The sequence below is a fragment of the Notolepis coatsorum genome (assembly GCF_963971535.1).
Source record: "Notolepis coatsorum genome assembly, chromosome: 1".
Lineage (NCBI taxonomy): Eukaryota > Metazoa > Chordata > Actinopteri > Aulopiformes > Paralepididae > Notolepis > Notolepis coatsorum.
In genome coordinates, this window is record NC_140165.1 from 5,892,782 (window position 1) to 5,915,003 (window position 22,222).

General features: G+C 44.6%; 1 protein-coding gene across 1 annotated transcript in view; it reads left to right on the plus strand.

Moving 5' to 3' along the window:
- Nucleotides 1-13,544, plus strand: part of LOC311242369 (uncharacterized protein) — a gene marked incomplete at its 3' end in the record, with an annotated part of 42,114 nt that extends 28,570 nt beyond the window's left edge. Inside the window, exons 4-5 of the mRNA XM_084331326.1 lie at nucleotides 9,938-10,175; nucleotides 13,466-13,544. Coding sequence (XP_084187452.1) covers nucleotides 9,938-10,175; nucleotides 13,466-13,544 — 317 coding nt within the window. The remainder of the gene's footprint in view (nucleotides 1-9,937; nucleotides 10,176-13,465) is intronic.
- Nucleotides 13,545-22,222: the final 8,678 nt, after the last annotated feature.

Consider the following 22,222-nt stretch of genomic DNA (forward strand, 5'->3'; position numbering starts at 1 on the left):
CCGCGCCTCATTGATCAAAGGCGGCTTTGATCTCAGGCAGTGGGCCAGCAGCGATCCGCAAGTACTGCGCAGCCTCTCCTCCGAGGACGGGGCAGCCAGCAGCGAGACCTGGATGGCTACAATCCCGGGAGAAGCCCAGGAGATGACCCTGGGATTGGTGTAGCGATTCAAAACAGATTCGCTTCACTACAGACACAAGCCCCTGACTACGGAGCAGGGAAGGCCGGCAGCGGCGCCGACCACCAGACGGAGTGTGCACACAACACTCGCCCGACAATATGACCCGCTAGGATGTATTCTACCGTACACCACCAGGGCAAAAATGATTGTACGAGCATTGTGGGACAAGGACCAGGGCTGGGACGACCCCATTCCCGCACACCTTGCATCCACCTGGAGAGAGTGGGAGATGGAGCTCCACTCACTCCCAGGCGTTAATATGCGCCGAAGCTACTTCCCACCCACGGTGAGGCCAGAGACATGTAAAATGGACTTACACGTCTTCAGTGACGCCTCAGAGGTCGCATACGGATCAGTAGCCTACTTGCGGGCCCAAGACCAGGGGGGAGAGATCTACACAGCATTTGTCCTCGCCCGCTCGAGAATAGCCCCACGCAAGCAACAATCTATCCCACGTCTAGAGCTCTGCGCAGCCCTAGCCGGAGCGCACCTAGCCACGCTCATCCAACGTGAGCTCACCATACCGGTGTCTAGAACAATCCTGTGGTCAGATTCCACGACGGTACTCGCCTGGATCAAATCGGACTCATGCAAGTACAAAGTCTTCGTGGGAGTCAGAGTCACCGAGATTCAAGACTTAACTGAAGAGTTAACCGGAGAAACAGAGTGGCGCTACGTTGATACAAAACAGAACCCAGCTGACGTCATCACCCGGGGGATGCCCCTGGATGACCTCACCCGTCGCAATGTCTACAGTGACGGCCCCGCATTCCTAAGACTCCCGGAAGGACAGTGGCCCATGCCTATCCCGAGGGAAGCAAGTCCAGAGGAGGTGGAAAATAAGAAGTCTGTGTTCTGTGGATTGAGCACTAGGCTTGGGCGGTATCCTTTTTTTCACACCGGCAAACCTTTATGTTATAACACCCCGGTGCACGGTATTTGACGGTATGACGTTCATTTTCATCAGCGGGGGGGGGGGGGGGGGGGTTTACGTGTAACCAAGTAAACAAATCATCGTCAGCTCTCAGAATGGTAGTCCCGCACCGGTAGAAGCCCGCACCGTTTTAGCGTTAGCATCTTAGCCTATAGCCATGGCAGACTATTTGATTCCTTAAGGGCTAGAAATTGCCTGGGTTTTGGTCATATGCTCCCGAAATGCTCCCGTTGTTTGGCTACTTCTATGTGCAGTGAAAACTACTCGAATACCTAGTCATTGATATGATTGATTTAGTTCAGGGTAATCTAAGATTAGCCGCAGAGCTAACGCTACTTAGCGTGAGCTAACGCTAATTAATCAAGCTCACAGAGAGATAAACAGCTGACAGCGGATAGTACAGGACGATACAAATACAATAAAAAGGCGGGTGGGGGCTGTTGTGTAAACCTTGTACTCTTTAGTTCACATATAATAAGGGACAGAGTATTTGCTTGCTCCACCAGCGCACCACTCCACAACAACACACATCAACTCTCGTCACAACGCTTTACGGTATTTTCACAGCACTTTACATTACCGTAAAACGTGAAGACCGTTGTGACCCACTCGCTCCACTAGACTGGTCTCGCCCTCTGCTGGCGCGTGTGTGCACTACACTCAGTGTGTGCACTACACTCAAAACTCAGTTTCACTGTAATAGAAGCTGAAGCGCATCTGTGATTTTGACGGTGACAACGGTATTGATTTTCAATACCGTCGGTATTTCGAAATACCCCGGTATATTGTAATACCGTCATACCGCCCAAGCCTATTGAGCACCGTAGCCTCCACCGACCCTAACATAGACGATTGCACGTCCATAGAGAGTGCACAACAAAGAACATTCCTGCGGTACCACCCGGAGTGCAAGTCCCCCGCTGATATGTCAGCAGCTAACTACGAGGAAGCAGAATTGCTTCTACTGCAGCGAGCCCAGAGAGACTCGTTCCCCGATGAATTGGCCTGTCTACAGGGAGGAAAGCCCGTCCCATCCGACAGCAGATTAATTCATCTGGCCCCCGAGAGCGACGCTCATACCCTCATCAGAGTGGGTGGTCGCCTACGCAGAGCCCCCAATCTACCGGATGACATTAAATACCCGATCGTATTGAACAGCCGACACAAGGTCACAGAGCTGATTATAAAGAAATACGATGAGGATGTACATCACGCAGGAGCAGAAAGAATCTTCGCGGAAATCAGACGTCGTTACTGGATCCTACAAGGAAGAGAGGCGGTACGACGCTTCCAGCGAACATGTCTAGACTGCCGCAAGTGGCGCGCGCAGCCCAGCATACCAAGGATGGCTGACCTTCCTCCATGTCGCCTCCGAATCGGTGACAAGCCATTCCACTCAACGGGTATGGACTGCTTTGGCCCGCTGCACATAAAGAAAGGAAGAGGAACCGAGAAGCGGTGGGGTATTGTATTCAAATGCATGACCACCAGAGCGATACACATCGAGCTTCTCCCGACCATGAGCACAGACTCATTCCTTATGGCCTTCCGAAGATTCACATCACGGAAAGGAAGACCGTCTACCCTATTGTCCGATCATGGGACAAACTTCAAAGGCGGCAAAAGAGAGCTGAGAGAGAGCTTCCAAGCTATGGGCCCAGAACTTAAGACCCACCTCGCTCCAGCACAGGTTGATTTCCAATTCAACCCCCCAAACGCACCCCACTTCGGTGGCACTTGGGAACGAGAAGTGCGCTCCATAAAGACAGCCCTGTACGCAGTACTTGGGGCCCAGACTGTGGCGGAAGAAGTCCTAATGACAGTCCTCACGGAGATTGAGGGAGTACTTAACTCGAAGCCCCTCGGATATGTCTCCAGTGATGTGGCGGATATCGACCCAGTTACCCCCAACACACTCCTGATGGGGCGGCTAGATCCTGCATTACCCCAGACAATGTACCGGCCTGAAGAAGCGAACGGCCGACGAATGTGGAGGTACAGCCAAGTATTAGCCGACAAGTTTTGGAACAGTTTCCTACTGCACTACCTACCGTCTCTACAGACCCGCCAGAAGTGGGTAAAGGAGAGAGACAATTTGACAGAAGGAACAGTCGTCATGATTATTGATCAATCACTGCCCAGAGCTATGTGGCCGGCCGGCCGCGTAAGCAAAGTGATCACCGGTGCCGACGGCAAGGTCCGAGCAGCTGAAGTGCTCGTCCAGGGTCGCACTTACACCCGTCCCGTGGCGAGGCTCATAGAACTGCCTCGACTCCCAGACACAATCGATGATGACCATGACCCTACAACCCTATGACTTTGTGAAGTTGACTGACCCCTACAGCAAACCCTTATGTGTAAATAGACAACGCGATTAATCTGTCTCTGTTTAACTGATTAGGTCTGGGACCTATTCAGGGGGTGGCTGTTGTGAAGGGCCAGATTAAACCGAATATATATATTTATTTATATATATATATTTAATTGTATTTGTATATTCTCTAATATTCCCTGATATCCCTTGTATATTCCTTGTACAATATGCATTGAATATCCATTCTAGCCTACTGAACATCCCATAATAGTCTCCATTCTACTATTGGTCGAGACCTTGGTGCCAGGCTGCCATACCCCTCAGACCCAGTTCAAACGTACCGCTCCACATGTACGAACAAGTCCTAGTTCCGCGTAGGAATCTGGCTACCGCACCACTAATGGGACTATTTGTTCATAGTGCGTATATATACTGCGCTACTAAAGTAGGACTTCCTTTTTCAGTCCAGTTTCTTACCCTCCAATAGAGTCACAGACGTAAAGCCTCCCCGCGACGCCACGTGTGGGAGTAAGGCCAAGTTCGCCTACCATCGGTATTGAGACATCGTGTATATTAATATTTGAATAGTCATATTTGGCACTATATCGTCGAGTTGGACGTAGTCTATTAAGCTAATAATAGTCTGTTAATATATAGTGCTTCGTGCGGTGAGAATACTACCGTAGTCAGTACCCCATCGTTTCGGGCAGAGAATTGGCTGCTTACCCAGGGTGGTTGACCCCATGTGAAGCTGCACCCGAGGAGCCCCAGAGCCGACGAGCGAGTGGACCTGTATACCGGATTATTCTACCGACGACAGCCCGCCTTCCCAGGCACGGATTATGCTTTGTATACTTTGATTATTCCATGGATAAAGACCCCCGACACTGCCGTGTGTTGGAACCCCCCCCCCTGGAGAGGACGCAAGGTGAGGAGACGCTCTGCAAGACGAGGTCGCTTCACGTCTCTCCCCCGTGGACCGGAGAGAGCCGGCCCACAAAGAGTCCACCTGCTTTCATCTGTGGTCCAAGGATCGCCGGCGCATTGAACGGCACTACAGTGGGTTCACCTGGGATACCCTTGGCCGGACGAGGCAGCCGGATTCTACCCCCCCCCCCCCTCCTACTCCTGTCGGCTTACAAGCGACCGGATTAACCCCCCCTTAGTGTATCTAGTATATAATCATTAAAGTATCATTGCTGTTATTCCTTAACTATTCCAGGTCGTATATTTACCACCTGCGCCTTTAGAGATTGGACATTCTCTATTGATATACCGACGAATACTCTTTGCCATAAAAGTGCATACTATTTCAATTCATAAATGTAATTAAGTGATTAAGTGCTTGCTCTACACACCATTGCTGTGTAGTAATAAACGCATACTTCGACTTCGTACATTTGTGTTGGATCCGTTTCATCTACGTGAGAGTGTTTATGATAATATATTTATGCCGTGTACTGGGTGGCCGAATATTAAGTACAAAGGTAGTGGTAGTAAGTATCATATCTAGTAATACAGTCAGGGAATTGTACCCCTCAGTTACAGCAATACTAGCCAAAACATATAGGCATTGTATGCATAAAAGGGGCAAAAGCTAAAGTTAAGTGACTGTTACTTTTGTAGCAGTAGTTCAATGTCACTGCCTTTTTTATTAGGCCTAGTTGTTGGCTACAACTTTGCCACAGTAGGCATTAATCACTTAATAGTTCAAATGTCCCATTCCCGTTTGCACACGCAGATACACACACACGCACACAGTGGGCCAGTGACTTTGGTGGTATGTGCTATTGCACAGATGTGTGTCCCGTTCCCGTTTGCACACGCACGCACAGTACAAATATACATTTATTTTTGAAAAAAAATAAACTCTGTTATTTGAAATATTTTCACTGTGCTCCTAAATATTTTTGTGTGCTCCTAAATTTCTTTGTGTGCTCCTTGGGAAAAAGGTTAGCGTAGAACCCTGTATTTATATTATTTAACTCTCAATAATAGACTCATTCAGGGGCGGTCAGGTGGCGTAGCGGAGATTGCGCTCGTCACCAATGCAAGAGGCTGCGGTCTCGACTCCTGGAGTCAGCATTGCTCGAGGCTTGGGCTGATCGCTATACTAACCCGTTTGGCTGGGTTAGGGTGAGGGAAAGTCATGGGTGGGAATCTGGCGTTGTGGACAGCGACACCTTCAGGTCTGGGCGCTTGCTCAGTGGAGGCAGGACTTGATGAAGGCAGCGTGACCTCCCACGCGTAACACTTCACCAATGAGAGTCCTCGCTGCCAGGTGAAAAAAGAGTCACTGGCTGTCGCCGCGCGTGTCGGAGGAAGCGTGCGGATGACTTCAGGGTTCCCTTGTACCGACCAGTAGGAGAACATGCGCACAACAACCGGGTAGGGGAGGGGGGGAATTGGCACAACGACAAAAAATTGGGACGGGGAGAAAACAGAGAAAAATCGGAGAAAGAGAGGATTAAAAAAAATTATAATAAAAAATAAAAATAATAGACTCATTCACAGTAGATACAGATGCAAATGTTCACAGACAGTACCTTTAGAGAAGAGCATGAACTTTGTTTGGTTTGAGTACCAGTTTAAGATTACCAAGCGTATCCTGCAAAGTATTAAATGAGAGTTCTAAATTTGTAATGGGTAGTTGTACATAGTGAACAACACAATAGACGATAGTGTCATCCGCATAGAGATGATACTGACAATATCAGAGACGATATTCATATAAATAGTAGGCGTTAGGGATGCCCCGATCACGTTTTTGAGCCATATCGGCCGACACACTGCCGATACCGATAGTTTTTGTTTTTGTTATAGCAGCTGGCAGTATTATACTGTAGGTCTAACACAGGCATTCTCAAAGTCCGGACTCCGGACTAAATTATCCAATCTAATCTTAGAAATTAAGTAAAGTGAAACTTTAGTACACATTAAACTTTTGTACATGAAATACAGCCCAAAAACCTTAAAAGACCCCGCTGAGAAACACACTTTACAAATGTTTGCTTATTAAATCATTTAAAAAAGTAATTTAAAAAGAAAAAAGTTACTATAAAGTTGTTTAACACTTTGGCTGCCGGAAAACGCTTAAACACGTCATTCCCGGCCATGCTCAAGTTGCCGAAGACGCTTTACAGCGTCTTTAATATCAATATTTTAAAAATCTGGGATCGGATTCATATGTCCCCTCCGCTGGCCTGAGATCCACCAGGAGGACCCACTGAGCTCTCTGGCGGTTCAGGAGCGCCATCTGGTGGCCGATCGGTGCAATCGCTTAACAGGAAGTGCCGTAGAGGTTGTGCTGGTCGCCCGTATTACTTCCGGGCACTCGCTATAGGTCCCGAGGCTCGATCTCGACACACTACATAGCGATCGATTGCCAATAACTCGATAAACAACATGATTTGGACGTATATACCATTATACAAGCTGGAGATGGACCGGGTAAATCTACATCCCATAATGATACAATTTCTACTCTACGATGATCGCCCAACGGCGCGCGGAGACTGGGGTGAGTTTTAGCGTGTAAAGTTACCGTCTTCGATACTAACTGCTATTATCAACATTTGACCCACATTAGATGATTGGTATAACGCTGCCCACGGAATTATAAACGCCCCCTAGCCCATCCGGTCAACATCAGATGACGTGTAGTAACTTCTAGAAGTACGTCTAGTTGGAATTTTTTATATCGCGCTGATTGCCATAAAACTGTATTGCATCATCAATATAATGTATTTGGGGCTATAGATCACGTTCTGGAGAAAGCTGCAGAAAGAGATGAAAACATACTTATACATTAGACCATACTTTACTATGAATATGTGAATGAAAAAGTTTAACGTTGCTACACAATGAACAATACATATAGGACTTTGAATGGGCCCTAATAATGGCAATGTAGCAATAGAATTTAAAAAGTTATAGCCCTGCAAAGAAGGGGACTTTCTCTATAGACAAATAGAGCCGGCAACCTACGGTTGATAATGAATTTAACCCATGGCAGCCAAAGTGTTAATTGACGGGAGAAAAGTTGCTAAAGTCTATGTATTGTGATGGGACCGGAAGAAGCCTACACGCTGAAGATTCAAGATTCAAGGGGTTTATTTGTCACATACATACCAGGGCATACAGTGACGTAACCGGATATGCCGCCTTCCCATTGTGCAAGTGGAGAATTGGCCCTGTCCGCAGTTAAACAGCAACTTTTCATTCAGATTTCTAGCTTCAGAGTTCCAGGGTCCCAGTTTGCTTATTCAGTTATGAAAACATATGAATAATTTTCAATAATAAAATTTCTCGGACGGCTGGGTGGCGCAGCGGACTAAGCGCTTGTCACCAACGCGAGAGACACTGGTATCGAATCCGGCTGTCAGCGTTGCCTCCGGCTTGGCCGGCCGTCACACTGGCTCGATTGACAGAGTCAGCGGGAAGGAAGCCGGTGGGGTGGTATTCCGGTCGTTGTAAACAGCGACTCCTACAGTCCTACAGGGCGCCTGCACAGCGGGGAAGGGAGATGGTGAGGGTAGTGTGACCTCCCACACGTTACACCTCACCAATGAGAGTCCGCACTGGGAGATGAAAAGAAGTGGCTGGCTGACTCCATATGTATCGGAGGGGACATGTGATAGTATCTATCAACCCTCCCTAGACAGACCAGTGGGGGGCACATGCGAGCAACGACCAGGAAGGGGATGGAGGGGGATTGGCATAACGACTAAAATTGGGATGGGAGAAAAACACAGAAAAACAGGAGGAGAAAAAGTGGATCAACATTTTTTCATAAAATGTCTCTCTGCATACATGATGACAACTTTGCCGTCAAACTCGCCTCGCACAGCTTTTAAAATGTCTTTTATCATGCGTTTTCATGTTTTTCTCTGTCCATGTGAGCTTTGAGATCTCTGGCACCTTTATTACACACGGAAACATATGGTCAAGCGTTGCACACCGCTTCTTGTCCCGACCGGGCGGTACATTTGGGCCACCGGACGCCCCGGACAGGGTGTGAAAAGAGGATGTTTTGGTCACCTGATTAGCAATTCTAGGTTAAACTGGTCCTGGTGGTTAATATTTTGATCAAAAGTAATTTACTGTATTTCTATGGCATTTAGACTTTACGCATTTTTTTTACAGTGTAGGCTGATGAATGAACAATAATCCACTTGATAAAGTAAAATTGGATGAAAACGAATAACCACGACTTGGGTCGAGTGAAAACAGATGACTGACTGACTGATTTTATTCAACAAAAACACGATGCCGGTGCAGACAACGCTCAGCGTTTGCTTAAAGGGGAACTATCTTATAAATGGCCTTTTTCAGTGTTTAGCATTGTTTCCTAGCTATGTGGACTTATATTAATATGATCTATGTCTCTAATTCTCATATTGGCGCATTCTTCCAATTCTCCTCTCACAATATTCACCCTCACTCAACTGAGTCATCTGAAAATGTGATGATTTGTGATGTCAGAGAGACACCGCTGCATGTTAATGTCCCAGATGCCGCGAAGGCCACACAGTGGTTTAGGAGCCCAGCCTCAAAACAGCTTAAGATCTTCAGGTAGAAAAATGCTGTTTTTGAGGACTTGATTAGAAATACAAAACAATGAATTAAAAAAAATAAAAATTACAGAGGTGTTCCATAAACTCACAGGAATTGTGTAAAAGTGCCCAAATAGTGAAAGAAATAGTAAAATAGTTCCCCTTTTAAAGTCGGGACATTTGCACGAGGTGCGCTTGATTTCCATCACAGGCCAGTTGAATTGCTCCTGGGTGAGGCAGCGGACCGGATGAAAATGCCAGGCGGGCCGGCATAAGGATACTAGTAAAACATTTTTAAATATTAAATAGCTAATGGAATCAATTGTTGTTTTTCTGGTAAATTAATAGTTTAGAATAATCGATAACAAAATAATGGTTACCGGTAGTTGCAGCCCTAGTGTTGGTGCCGTGTACAGGAGTTCAGTCGTAGGTGAAGAGGTATTCAGTACATGGTTCTGGGTCTGTAGTAAGAAACATGAGCATCACGTTCTGTTCAACGTTGCTTCCAAATAAAAGGAGAAAATGCCTTTCATTTGTATTTAGTTTAAAACTTTTATTATTCAAAAGTAGTCATGGATTATGTGGTTATTTTGTAGACAAATGTTTCTTCCAATTTACAGAAAACATACTATATCGTGATATATATTGTTACAGATACCGGTATATGAAATTTCCCATAGCGTGATGTAATATTTTATCCATAAGGTGACACTTAAGCTGTCATAACCTGAGACTAAAGGGGCTTTAGTCCTGGACTAAATTAAACTGACCTTAACCATAGCCACGATAACCACTCCTGCTCCAGAAACTGTTGACTAACACACTGTTCTTAAACTATAAAACCAAGATACATACCATTATAAACCTCTTACATAGAAACTAAAGCTGAATAAAATAACCAATTATCTTTCTCTCCTTCCTCTGACACTCTTCTCCATCACTATCTCCATCCAGATAGCAGGCCTGGGAAGAAACCGAGAAAACGTCTCTGCTGTGACCAGTGTGGAAAGAGCTTTAGTCATCGAAGTAGTCTGAAAATACACCAGAGAATTCACACAGGAGAGAAGCCCTACTCCTGTGACCAGTGTGGAAAGAGCTTTTGTCATCTGATTAGTCTGAAATTACACCAGAGAATTCACACAGGAGAGGAGCCCTACTCCTGTGACCAGTGTGGACAGGGCTTTGGTCAACTGTCTGATCAGAAAAAACATCAGAGAATTCACACAGGAGAGAAGCCCTACTCCTGTGGCCAGTGTCGGAAGAGCTTTGTTCAACTGTCTGCTCTGAAAATACACCAGAGAATTCACACAGGAGAGAAGCCCTATAACTGTGACGAGTGTCAGATGAGCTTCAGTCAAACTGGACACTTAAGGAATCACCAGCGCATTCATACAGGAGAGAAGCCCTATAACTGTAACCAGTGTGAGAAGAGCTTCAGTAGATTAGACAGCTTAAAGAGACACCAGCCCATTGGCGTTCGACATTGTTGTGGCATAATTGCGAAACGTGTTTAGTCCCTTGTTTGTATGATAACAAGCCTAAAGAGACACCAGCCCATTGGCGTTCGACATTGTTGTGGCATAATTGCGAAACGTGTTTAGTCCCTTGTTTGTATGATAACAAGCCTTTTAGTTCATGGTTCAAAGTAATGGGAAAAGGGTGCTAGCTCGCCATCAATCAGAAGCTAGCCACAAGACTTGCATTCACGCTCTCCAGCACACAGCCTCCCTGCCTGTCACAACAACCACAACAGTAGGGTCTATAGTCACAGTCAGGACAGTAGGCTCTACAAGTAGGCTCCCTTAAAACGCTAACGCTATTAAAAAAAGAACAGTGGAGGTTAAAATAAGAATATGACGTGGCCTGAAAAAAGGTTCAGTCAGGAGATTTTTTTTTGTTGCTTTAATCGCTGGAAATACTGCATGTGGTTTAGGAGGGGTGGCTCCTAGGTAGAGCAGGGCAGGATGCAGAAAGAGACTATCTCCTGTGTATGAAGATCATTTAAATATTTATTTAAAATATTTCTTGTTATACCTGACATCGCTGCGAATGAGCAACAGTGCAAAAAACTGGATTTTACATCGTGAAACTAATATAGATTTGTTTACAATCAATCCAACATTTTTGTATTACTCATAAACTGTTAATCTATGTAAACGTTTTTGTTTGGCATTATGCAGTTTTATTACTTAATAATAATAATAATAATAGATTCAATTTGTACCGCACTTTATATTCGCGAGAATCTCAAGAGTGCTAACAGGAGATATAGACAAAAAGTTAAATGAATAAAAACAATTAAAATGACTAACAACCAATGAAATGGAAGAACATGAGAGTAGAATAAAATAAAAATAATAATAAAATTAATAGAAGTACAAATAAAAGTAAAAGAGAAATTCAGGCAAAAGCCTTGTTAAAAAGAAGTGGGTGCTGGGAGGGCGTTACATTCGCACATACAGCCCCTCCGATTAATGTGCAGATTGTCAGGAGTCCAGTGCAGGTGTGGACAGGGCTTTCAGTGTGTTTTGCATGCTGTTGACTTCTTCCCCAATTTGCTGTGAGTGATTTGGAGAGAAACGAGAGGAACTTGATTTGATACACTATTTCTTCAACTGCCATATTGATATAAATATATTTTTTATATGCCCTTTATTTTTGGTTGAGCACCAAGGTTGCAATGTGAAACATTGGAAAAGCATATTATTGTTCCACTGGCTTTCCTGTTGATATACTCTATTTCTCAAATATTTACACATAGCAACCATTGTTTTGCACATAGCAACCGTCCCTTCCATTGCCATATTCAAAACAATGGCCGCTATGTTACAGGCAGCCATGTTGGAAGACAAATAACTACACAAACATTCGGTGCAAGGCCTCTATTTAAACACATTTTCAAATCTTATGACCACCTGCTATCAGAAGGCCTTGTTGATGAGTCTAAACTTTAAGCCATACACTTTCATTTAACTATCAGCAACATTGTTGTGTTTGGAACATGGTTACCGTGCTTTTCGCACTATAAGCCGCACCTGACTATAAGCCGCAGCAGCTAAATTGAATGATGTGTACATATATAAGCCGCACTGGACTATAAGCCGCAGGTGTTTTAATGTTTAATTACCATATGTAATTAGCATTGGGACACAATACTGTCGGACAAATAACAAGCATTAACTCATTTACAAGTTGTATTAAGTTTAGCAAATAAGGGAACAGATAAATAACATTTCAATGCAGTCAAAAAAGCAATATTTAGATGTTTACACTTTCGAGTTTGGTCACGTCGAGTCACATATAAGCCGCACCGTTATATAAGCCGCAGGGTCGAAAAATGGGGGGAAAAGCCGCGGCTTATAGTCCGAAAAGTACGGTAGTTAATCAATACGTCCACTCACTCGCTGTGTGAATTCTGCCAACATTGCTTGTGTCCCGACATGGGCTCAGTTTGGCATTACGTGGTTTTATTACTTGGGTGCTTGGAGGGTAAACTCTGCGTTCGCACATACAGCCCCTCCGAATAATGTGCAGATTGTCGAGTCCAGTGCAGGTGCGAAAGGGGCTTCGGTGTGTTTTGGCGGGACAGGCATGCTGTTGATTATTTTCTCAATTTGCTGTGAGCTTTTTTTTTTTAAACTTCATTTTTTTTAGCGTTTATCGCTTTTCTGGTCAAGCATGACCGACAGTTGTAGGGTGAAACGGGAGAGAGAGCAGGGGAAGACATTCGGCAAATGGCGGCGAGTCCGGGAATTGAACTCTGAGTCAACCAGATCCGTGACGCAGCACGGTATTCCGCGACGCAGCGCGGTACATGGTGTGCTACTGGAGCACCCTTGCTGTGAGCTTTACACTCTGTTCTCGTGTCGACCCAGTTCGTTTGTTTTTCTTGTCCTGCCGTTCGTGGATTTTGTCCCTATGCCATGTCCAGTAAGTTATGTTCAAGTCAAGTCAAGTCAAGAGTTTTATTTGTCACGGCATACGGATATACAATGAAATGCGGGTGGTCTTGCCCGCAACGATGTGCAATTGGTACAACATATAATAGAATCCAATACAAAAAATTTGTGCAATAAAATTGTGCAATAACAGGTAGCAGGTAACAATAAATTTGTGCAATAACGGGTAACGGTTAACAGTAGTAGTAATAGTAGTGCAATACACTGTTAATGTTGCTAATACTAATTTAAAAGTGGCCTTTCCTTTTGGCAATAAGTGAGGGTGCATGCGGCCTGAGTGTGTGCCCGCTCATGCTAAAGTGTTACAGTGGTACTCAATGTTCATTGTTCAGAACTCTGATGGCCTGGGGGAAGAAGCTGAGCCTAAGCCTCTCTGTCCTAGTAGCTGGGGTTCGCAGGCGTCTGCCTGACGTGTTGGTGTTCACGTTTTGATTTTGTCCCTATGCCATGTCCAGTAAGTTATGTTAGTGTTCACGTTTTGATGCTCTTTTGTTATAGTCTTGTCTTTGTTTTCCCCCTTGAGCCGCTCGGCTGTGCCGCTACTCGCTGTGCCCTGTAACGTGCCTCAGCTCGGCTGTGCCGCTACTCGCTGTGCCCTGTAACGTGCCTCAGCTCGGCTGTGCCGCTACTCGTTGTGCCCTGTAACGTGCCTCAGCTGGGCTGTGCCGCTACTCGTTGTGCCCTGTGACGTGCCTCAGCTGGGCTGTGCCGCTACTCGTTGTGCCCTGTAACGTGCCTCAGCTCGGCTGTGCCGCTACTCGTTGTGCCCTGTAACGTGCCTCAGCTGGGCTGTGCCGCTACTCGTTGTGCCCTGTGACGTGCCTTTGTTTACTGCTGCTCAGTAAAGACTTTTCATTGTGAGCGTTCGTCTCCCGACTCCTTCCTCGCTCACTGTCTGCACTGTTTGGTTTCCGCCACCAAGCTGACCCGTATGTGTGTGTGCATGTGTGTGTGCGTGCGTGTGTGTGTGTGTGATTGGGAGAGAAACGAGAGGAACTTGATTAGCTGTACACTTGGCTATTTTTTCACCTGCCAAGATGACGTTAATATGAATATTTATTGATAGAGCCTTTGATGTGCCCCTTATTTTTGGTTGAGCACCAAGGTTGAGATTTGAAACTGTTCCACTGCCTTTCTTGCTGATATATTTCTCAAATATCTACACATAGCAACCATTGTCCCTTCCATTGCCATGTTCAAAACAATTGTTGCCATGTTACAGGCAGCCATGTTGGAAGACAAATAACTACAAACATTCAGTGCAAGGCCTCTTATTAAAACACATTTTCAAATATTTTGCCCACCTGCTACCAGAAGGCATCGTTGAGTCATTCTGGCCTATTCAATCAACCCTGCACCACAGTGACCAGTCTGTTGTTATTTCATCATTTATTTCCTTTGTTGAACCAGACCAGGCTTTAGCTCCACTAATTTCACATTTGTTAACAACAAGGAAAGAGAACATATTGTATTATGGTTGACATCTAGTAATCCATGCATGAAAATTATCTTTTATTTTCAGAAAATCTCTTAGTTATCAAGATTGTGCCATGAAGGCAGTGTTATGTTTATATGTGGTGTTTTTACAATGATGTCTGCATATAGATTCAGATTGATACTGCTGAGTGGAATATATTGGAGCACATAATCCTCTCAAAGTAACTCTGTCTGAAGTAACATGTTCATGCATTCAAGATATATCTTTTTTTAATTTTTCACATTCTGTTCATAGTGAATAGACATTAAACGGTAAATATAAATTTTTATTCATTTTATTTCCGTCATTGTGCAGTCGTACTAATCTTGTAGGTCCACTTGGATGGAAATACATGCAGGACACAACTGCTATAGAAAAGATTGTATTATGTGATTGAATGGAATAAACTTCTTGATTTAAAACAATTCAGCACTTTGGAAGAACATTTTCAATCTTTAGGAATCAAATGTATTGCAGTTCACAAAGAGTCACCATCAATATTGTCTGCTCTGGGAGTGGAGACCTCTAGTCACCACCACTAACTTGTGTTTCAGAAACCTTGTTTAAATATGCTGATACTAACGCATAATGTGAAAAAGTAGAGCCATATACATGTGAAAACGTAGAGCCAGGTACTAATATTTAATTGTGTGCCCAGGCCCCAGGTAAACGAGAAGCCATTCTTCCTGTTTTCAATTATCAATATTAAGCCCAATGCCAGTGATGTATATCCAGGAGAGGTCATATTCCAGGTGGAGTGAACTATCGAGCGGAGCATGTAACGCCTTACTTTATACATAATAAAGTACCTTGGACCTAATGAGGAACTAAATGTTAACAAAGTATATAGAACAAATATTATTCACCTGATAGTTTTTGAATTTGAGGTAAACGGATGGATAGGTCTTTACTGAATGTGTCATTAGGAAGGGAAGTAGAAGCCATTCTGGATGGTCTGAGACTTGAGTAACGATAATCAATAGTTTAACATCAAATTCCTCAATAGGTGCTTAATCATGATTATTATGCCCTCTAAAGTAAATGTTACTGTATTTATAAAGGACCTTTCAATACAGTTAAGTAACGAAAGAGCTTTCAAAATCAAAACAGGATTTTAAACATTAAGAAAATGCCTGCAGGTTGTTTTTAAAATGAAATCAAACTTTATTTATATAGTACGGAAACGTATAGAGCATTTTGTGCAAGATTAAAATACAAAAGTGCTTAACCAACTTCAAAAGAGTGCCTAAGCTTAACCAGTGTAGAAACAGGCGTCGGCCAATCGGAGAGCGTTTTGCCAGAAATGCGGCTACGGAAGAAAAAAAAATCTTCTGCCCTACGGCCACTTCCATAAGGAAGTTAAATCACGAGGATGTTAAATCATAAGGATCAGTAACATGGGCATTGTAGGAGCCAGAAATGTTTTGGTTACGGTCAATTGGGGTAAAGAGCACCTGGGAGTAGTGTCGCATTATTCCACCTGTTCACCTGCAGGGCGGCGACGAGGAACACAAGTGGGTTAGTAGGGCTCTGTCACATCAGAGTATAATTCAGTCTCGCTTTGATAATTTCAGTTTAACAATGGACCTGTCTCGAAACCCTGCCCTCTTTTCTTGATCCTCCAATCACAGCTGTCGCTTACCTCTGACTTCCTCGTACAAACAAAGTTTGTACGAGGAAGTCCGAGGTAAGCGACAGCTGTGATTGGAGGATCAAGAAAAGGGGCAGGGTTTGAGATAGGTCTGCTTGTCGAGTCTTTCTTTTGTGCTTTCATTAATAAACGCATCTGGACATCAGTATGGATTTGCTTGAACGTGTCACAAATAATAATTACACGGTTATAAATCACAAACAAACGCGGTACATTCCACAGTGACAGTGGCTCAGGAGGTAGAGCAGTCGTCTGGTAATCCAGAGGTTCCCGGTTCAATTCCCGGGCAGTGTGTCGGGAGTGTCCTTGAGCAAGACACTTAACCTCTAACCGCTCCCGATGAGCAGGTTGGCACCTTGCATGGTTGCCTCCGCCATCGGTGTGTGAATGGGTAAAATGTGAGGAACAAATTGTAAAGCGTTTGGGATAAAAGCGCTATATAAATGCAGCCATTTTATGTGTTCAAATCAGTCAGAGAGGGGTACCAGAGAGCTCTAAGGGTTACAGTTTTGACTGAGTAGGCACACTGCAACATAGCAAGACCAGTGTAGGAGACGGAATTGGCCTTGCCGGATACAGAATTATGCAGAGGCGGATACAGAAAATAGCCCGCTTTTAATGAAATGAAAACATTGAAACTACACTAGCCAAATGAAAACACAAGAATGTGAACATGGAGTCACCGTATACCAGCGGATGTTTCACACCAAATACAATCCTCAAAGCCATTAAAGAGCTCCGCCCAGAAGGTAAGGAGGGCAACAAGTTAAAGCAGACACGATTTACCTATATCAGGCCACGCCCTATTTTCTCCATCCTCCAATCACAACTGTTGTTTCCCTCTGACAATAGTTTCCTCCAATCACAACTGTTGTTTCCCTCTGACAATAGTTCTGATTGGATGATCAAGAACGGAGGGGTCGGGGCTACTCACAAATGTGACTTAAAGCCATTATGGGTAGCAGTTTACCAGGCGATTCTCTTGTGCATTCACCGTCCGTGTGGTATAGACTCACCTGGGGATGAGGTTAAACGGATGAGATCAGAACAACCGATTCACCTCTTTTTGAGAATTTCTTTCCCTGAACCCCTGTAAAGATTTGGGGGGATCCTGTCAGCTTGTGGACCCCAGGTTATATTAGTACATGAAGAATCAGGAATGCCATTACTGGATTTATGCAATTTAATTTGCACTCATTATGCATTATAAAACAAATAAAAATAATTAACCACTTATATTATCCGACTGTGTTGGCCATGAGCCAAATAACAACAAAGAAATTACACATCATTAACACTCTTTTTTGTATTTTCTTTTTTATTATTTTTTAAACAAACATATAAACAAACATGACAACACACGATAAGATATACAAGCATTATTAACAGTGCACATCCAATTAAATCACCATATAGTTAAATGTCTTATACAGAATATACCACCAATACCTGCTATCTAATACCCTACACACATATGCTCCAGCTCGTACCCCCCCCCCCCCCCCCCTCCCGGACCCCCCATTGGATAATCCATCCATTATCCCTCGCTCCTAACCAGACACTACCATTATATGCTAGCTTTTATTTTCTCCACCACTTCTAACCACATTGTCATTTTGGATTCATTGAGACCCAAAATTCTTGCTGTAGATATTTCTTGATAAATCACATCGAGATATGTAATAATCCAGACCTTTCGGAAAAAAAATTCCGGTTGGAACCATTGTGATGCTATCAGCTTTTTAGCCACTGTGATACCCGATAAAACCAATCTCTTTAGCTGTGGATGTACTGCATACTCGAAAACATCATTCAGCAGTAATACAGAGGGATGTACAGGTATATTCTGAGTTAAGAGATTTGATAATTGCTGGGTCACCTCTTTCCAGAATATCTTAACTGGTGGGCAGTCCCAGTACATGTGCATAAATGTCCCCTCGTCCCCATTTGTACATAAGGAGCATTTGGAGTCTTGTTTAAGACCCATTTTTTTCAGTCTTATAGGAGTTCAAGTTTCAAGTTTCAAGTTTCTTTAATAGTTGTCATACAGAAGTACAGAATACTTTTGTACAAAATGCTTCTTACTGTTGCGCTCCAGAGACTGTGCAAGACAAGATAAGTATGAAATAAAAACATAGTAAAATTAGAAGTAAAAAAAAGAGGTCACAGTGTTCAGTTTAGACATATGTACAATGTTCGATGCAGAATAGACGTAGTTACCATACAATATACAATACTGTGCAGTGTACTAATATACAATACTATATAGTGCAAGGCAGAAATGGAGAAATGGGACGAGGTGCAATTTAGGTACAATTCACAGTAGGTGTACGAGTTGTAGTGCAAATCCTTTATCAATAAATATAAAGTGTAAGTGTGTTTGTGTGATCTAAAGTGTGGAGAGTGGGTGCTGCAGTGTGTTGTTTGTTTGAGTGAGTGTGTGGGTGTGTGTGCTGTGTGCATTTGATGGTTGTTGCATAGTGATTATTGTTCGTTTAGCGATTATTGTTCGTTTAGCAGCCTGATGGCCTGGGGATAGAAGCTTCTTCTGAGTCTTTCTGTGCTCGCCTTAAGACTCCGGTATCGCTTGCCTGACCGCAGCAGTTCAAAGAGGCAGTTGTTCGGGTGGCTCGAGTCCTTAATAATTCTCTTAGCCTTCCCCTTGCACCGCTTGTTGTAAATGTTCTGGAGGGTGGGAAGCCCCCCTCCAATTGTGCGTTCGGCTGAACGTGTCACTCTTTGTAGTCTGCTACGGTCTTGTGCAGTGCTATTCCCAAACCAGGAGGTGATGTTGCCGGTCAGGACGCTCTCTATTGTACATGAGTAGAAGTTCCTAAGGATCTTCTGACTGACTTGGAACTTCCTTAGGCGCCTGAGGAAGTAGAGGCGTTGTCGTGCCTTCTTCACAACACTGTCAATGTGTGTGGTCCATGTCAAGTCCTCGGATATGTGGGCTCCGAGGTACTTGAAACTGTTCACTCTCTCAACCGGTGCCCCGTCGATGCTGAGGGGGCTGTAGTCCTTGACCCCCGACCTCCTGAAGTCCACAATCATCTCTTTTGTGTTGCTGACGTTCAGGGAGAGGCAGTTCTCCTGACACCACTGTGACAGGTTCTCTACCTCTTCCAGGTAGGCCCTTTCGTCGTTGGCAGAGATCAGGCACACCACTACTGTGTCATCAGCAAATTTGATGATGGTGTTGTTGTTCCGCTGTGCTACGCAGTCATGTGTGTACAGGGAGTAGAGGAGGGGGCTCAGAACACAGCCCTGGGGGGCCCCTATGTTGAGCGTGATGGATGAGGAGGTGCAGTTGCCGGCTCTTACCACTTGGGGTCTGCCCGTCAGGAAGTCCAAGACCCACTGGCACAGGTCATAGTTCAAGCCCAGGTCCCTGAGCTTGGCTATGAGTTTGGAGGGGACTATGGTATTGAATGCTGAGCTGTAGTCGATGAACAGCATTCTCACATAGTTCCCCTGCCTCTTGTCCAGGTGTGATGCTGCTGTGTGCAGCACATGGGCTATGGCGTCCTCCGTGGACCTGTTGGGGCGATATGCAAATTGCAGAGGGTCCAGGTTGATGGGGAGGGAGGAACAGATGTAGCCCTTCACTAGCTTCTCAAAGCACTTCATGGCTATGGAGGTGAGGGCTACAGGGCGGTAGTCGTGGAGGCAAGCGGGCGTAGATTTTTTGGGTACAGGGATGATGGTGGACTTCTTCAGACAGGTGGGGATGACAGCCTGTTCCAAGGACAGGTTGAAGATGTCAGTGAATACCGGGGCCAGTTGGTCGGCACAGACTTTTAGGACGCGGCCGGGGATGCCGTCCGGTCCTGCTGCCTTCCTGATATTCACTTTTTTAAAGATCCGTCTCACCTCATGCTCTGTTACCCTGAACACTGAGTCTCCATCAGCAGACCCCCCCCCCCATTGCCGTGGTTTGTAGGCTGGTGTTGTTATTCACAGCCTCAAACCTCGCATAGAAGGAATTGAGATCATTTGCTAAGGAGATGTCACTGTTCAGTTTGAGGGGGGTGCCTTTGTAGTCTGTCATTGTTCTGAGGCCCTGCCACATGCCTCTAGAGTCAGCCTGTTCAAACTGAAGTTCAACTTTATCCCTGTAACGCCGTTTTGCCTCTATTACTGCTCTCCTGACGTTGTATCTTGCCATCTTGTGTTCTTCCATGTTGCCTGTCACCAGCCCGGTGTTGTATGCTGATGTGCGCACTTTCAGAGCCTCACGGACGGATTTGTCTACCCAGGGCTTTTGATTTGGGTAGATTTTAATTTTGGTGGAGGGGATTGTTTCTTCTACCTGAGTACAGACATAGTCAATCACCGTTTCGGTGTATTCGTTAATATTGGCTGTGTTATCACGGAATACACTCCAGTCTGTGCATTCCAGTACAGCTTGGAGTGACTCCTCTGACGTCACGGCCCAACGCTTAACCTCTCGCGAGACCACCGGCGTTCGCTTGAGACTTTGTTTGTACTTTGGCAAAAGAAATATTGCGGCGTGATCGCTTTTACCGAATGGACTAAGAGCCTGTGACTTGTACCCATTCTTAAATTGCGAGTATACATGGTCTAATATGTTCTCGCCTCTGGTGGGACAGGTCACATGCTGATAGAAATTCGGCAGCACCTTTTTAAGACGCGCGCTGTTGAAATCGCCCAGAACCAAAATGGCAGCGTCAACATTAGCTGCCTGGAGTTTGTTTACCTCGTCGTGAAGTTTTGAAAGTGCGACCCCAGTGTTCGCGTGTGGTGGAATGTACACTCCGATGAGGATGATGGACGTTAACTCTCTTGGGAGGAAGAAGGGTCGACATTTTATCGTGATAAACTCCAGGTCTGGGGAGCAGTGGTTAGACGGTTCCTTTGTGTTGCCTAAATCGCACCACTCCTTGTTTATCATGAAGGCAATGCCGCCTCCCTTCGTCCTTAGTGACTCTTCTGCCGTCCGGTCCTTGCGGAGAACGAAGAAGTGGTCTGCCGGTTCTATTGCGTGATTGGGGACATCTGGACTCAGCCAAGTTTCTGTGAAACAGAGGACGTTACAATCCCGAATGTCCCTCTGGAATTGGATCCGTGCTCTGATGTCGTCCAGTTTATTTCCTATCGATTGCACATTGGCCAACAATATGCTGGGCAATGTGGTTCTGTGTCGTTTGGACCTCAGTCTGTTCCGGACCCCGGCTCTCTTTCCACGTCTTCGCGGCGGCTTCTCCTGGTCTTGGCCATGGCCGGCATAACAAAGGATCTCGGCGGGCCATTTCTGCTGTTCAGCGATCCGATCCAGAGAGCAATCCAAACGGTAAGTTTTCCTTAATCCAATGTCAATGATTGACTGACGGTCATACACATATAATGCACCAACAGTTGGTGCAAATAAAACTCCTAATACTATAAAAATTAACAAAAGAAGGAGTCAAGTATGTCCTGTAAATATAGTTAAGATTTATTTGTTGATGGTCCGGGTTCCTTGATGTAAATCTAACATTTGCCCAGGCTTCTTGCCAATCAAAATCACTTTCCAGGTCTGGTATATCCCTCCTCCAGACGGAGTCTAGGTGGAGGGTTTCATACGAGGACGTTAGTAATTGATGATAAAAATCTGAAACAAAACCTCTCGATGTCTCTCTTTCATAGAAGAATTTGTGGTATCTGTGGTGTTCAATTGGTGTCTTTAATGGAACACCGTGAGACTTCAAACATAACAATAACTGTGTGTAAAAAAAGAATTGTGGACTTGGTGAGAATTTTTTTTTTGCATATTTCTTCATAACTACAAAAACCCTGTTTGTTAAAAACATCACCTAATGAGTGTATGCCTTGCTTTTCCCATATAGGGAATCTTATAGGTCGTTTTCCAATCAAGAGTGCATTGTTATTGAATAAGGGAGTATGATTATGCCATTTTTGTGGGTTAGGATATTTTTTTTGTGTTTCACGCCATATCCGGATCGCATGAGTAATTATGGGGCCAAATTTCCGTTCGCATTTCTTAATTGATAATTTAGTGTATGCTATGTCCTTCAGTCTATGTGGGACTACTATATTTTCTTCAAATTTTTTCCAGGATACTAATGCTTGGGGATCAAACCATGTTGTCAATGGTCTTAAAGTGTACGCCTTAAAATAGTGGAAAAAAT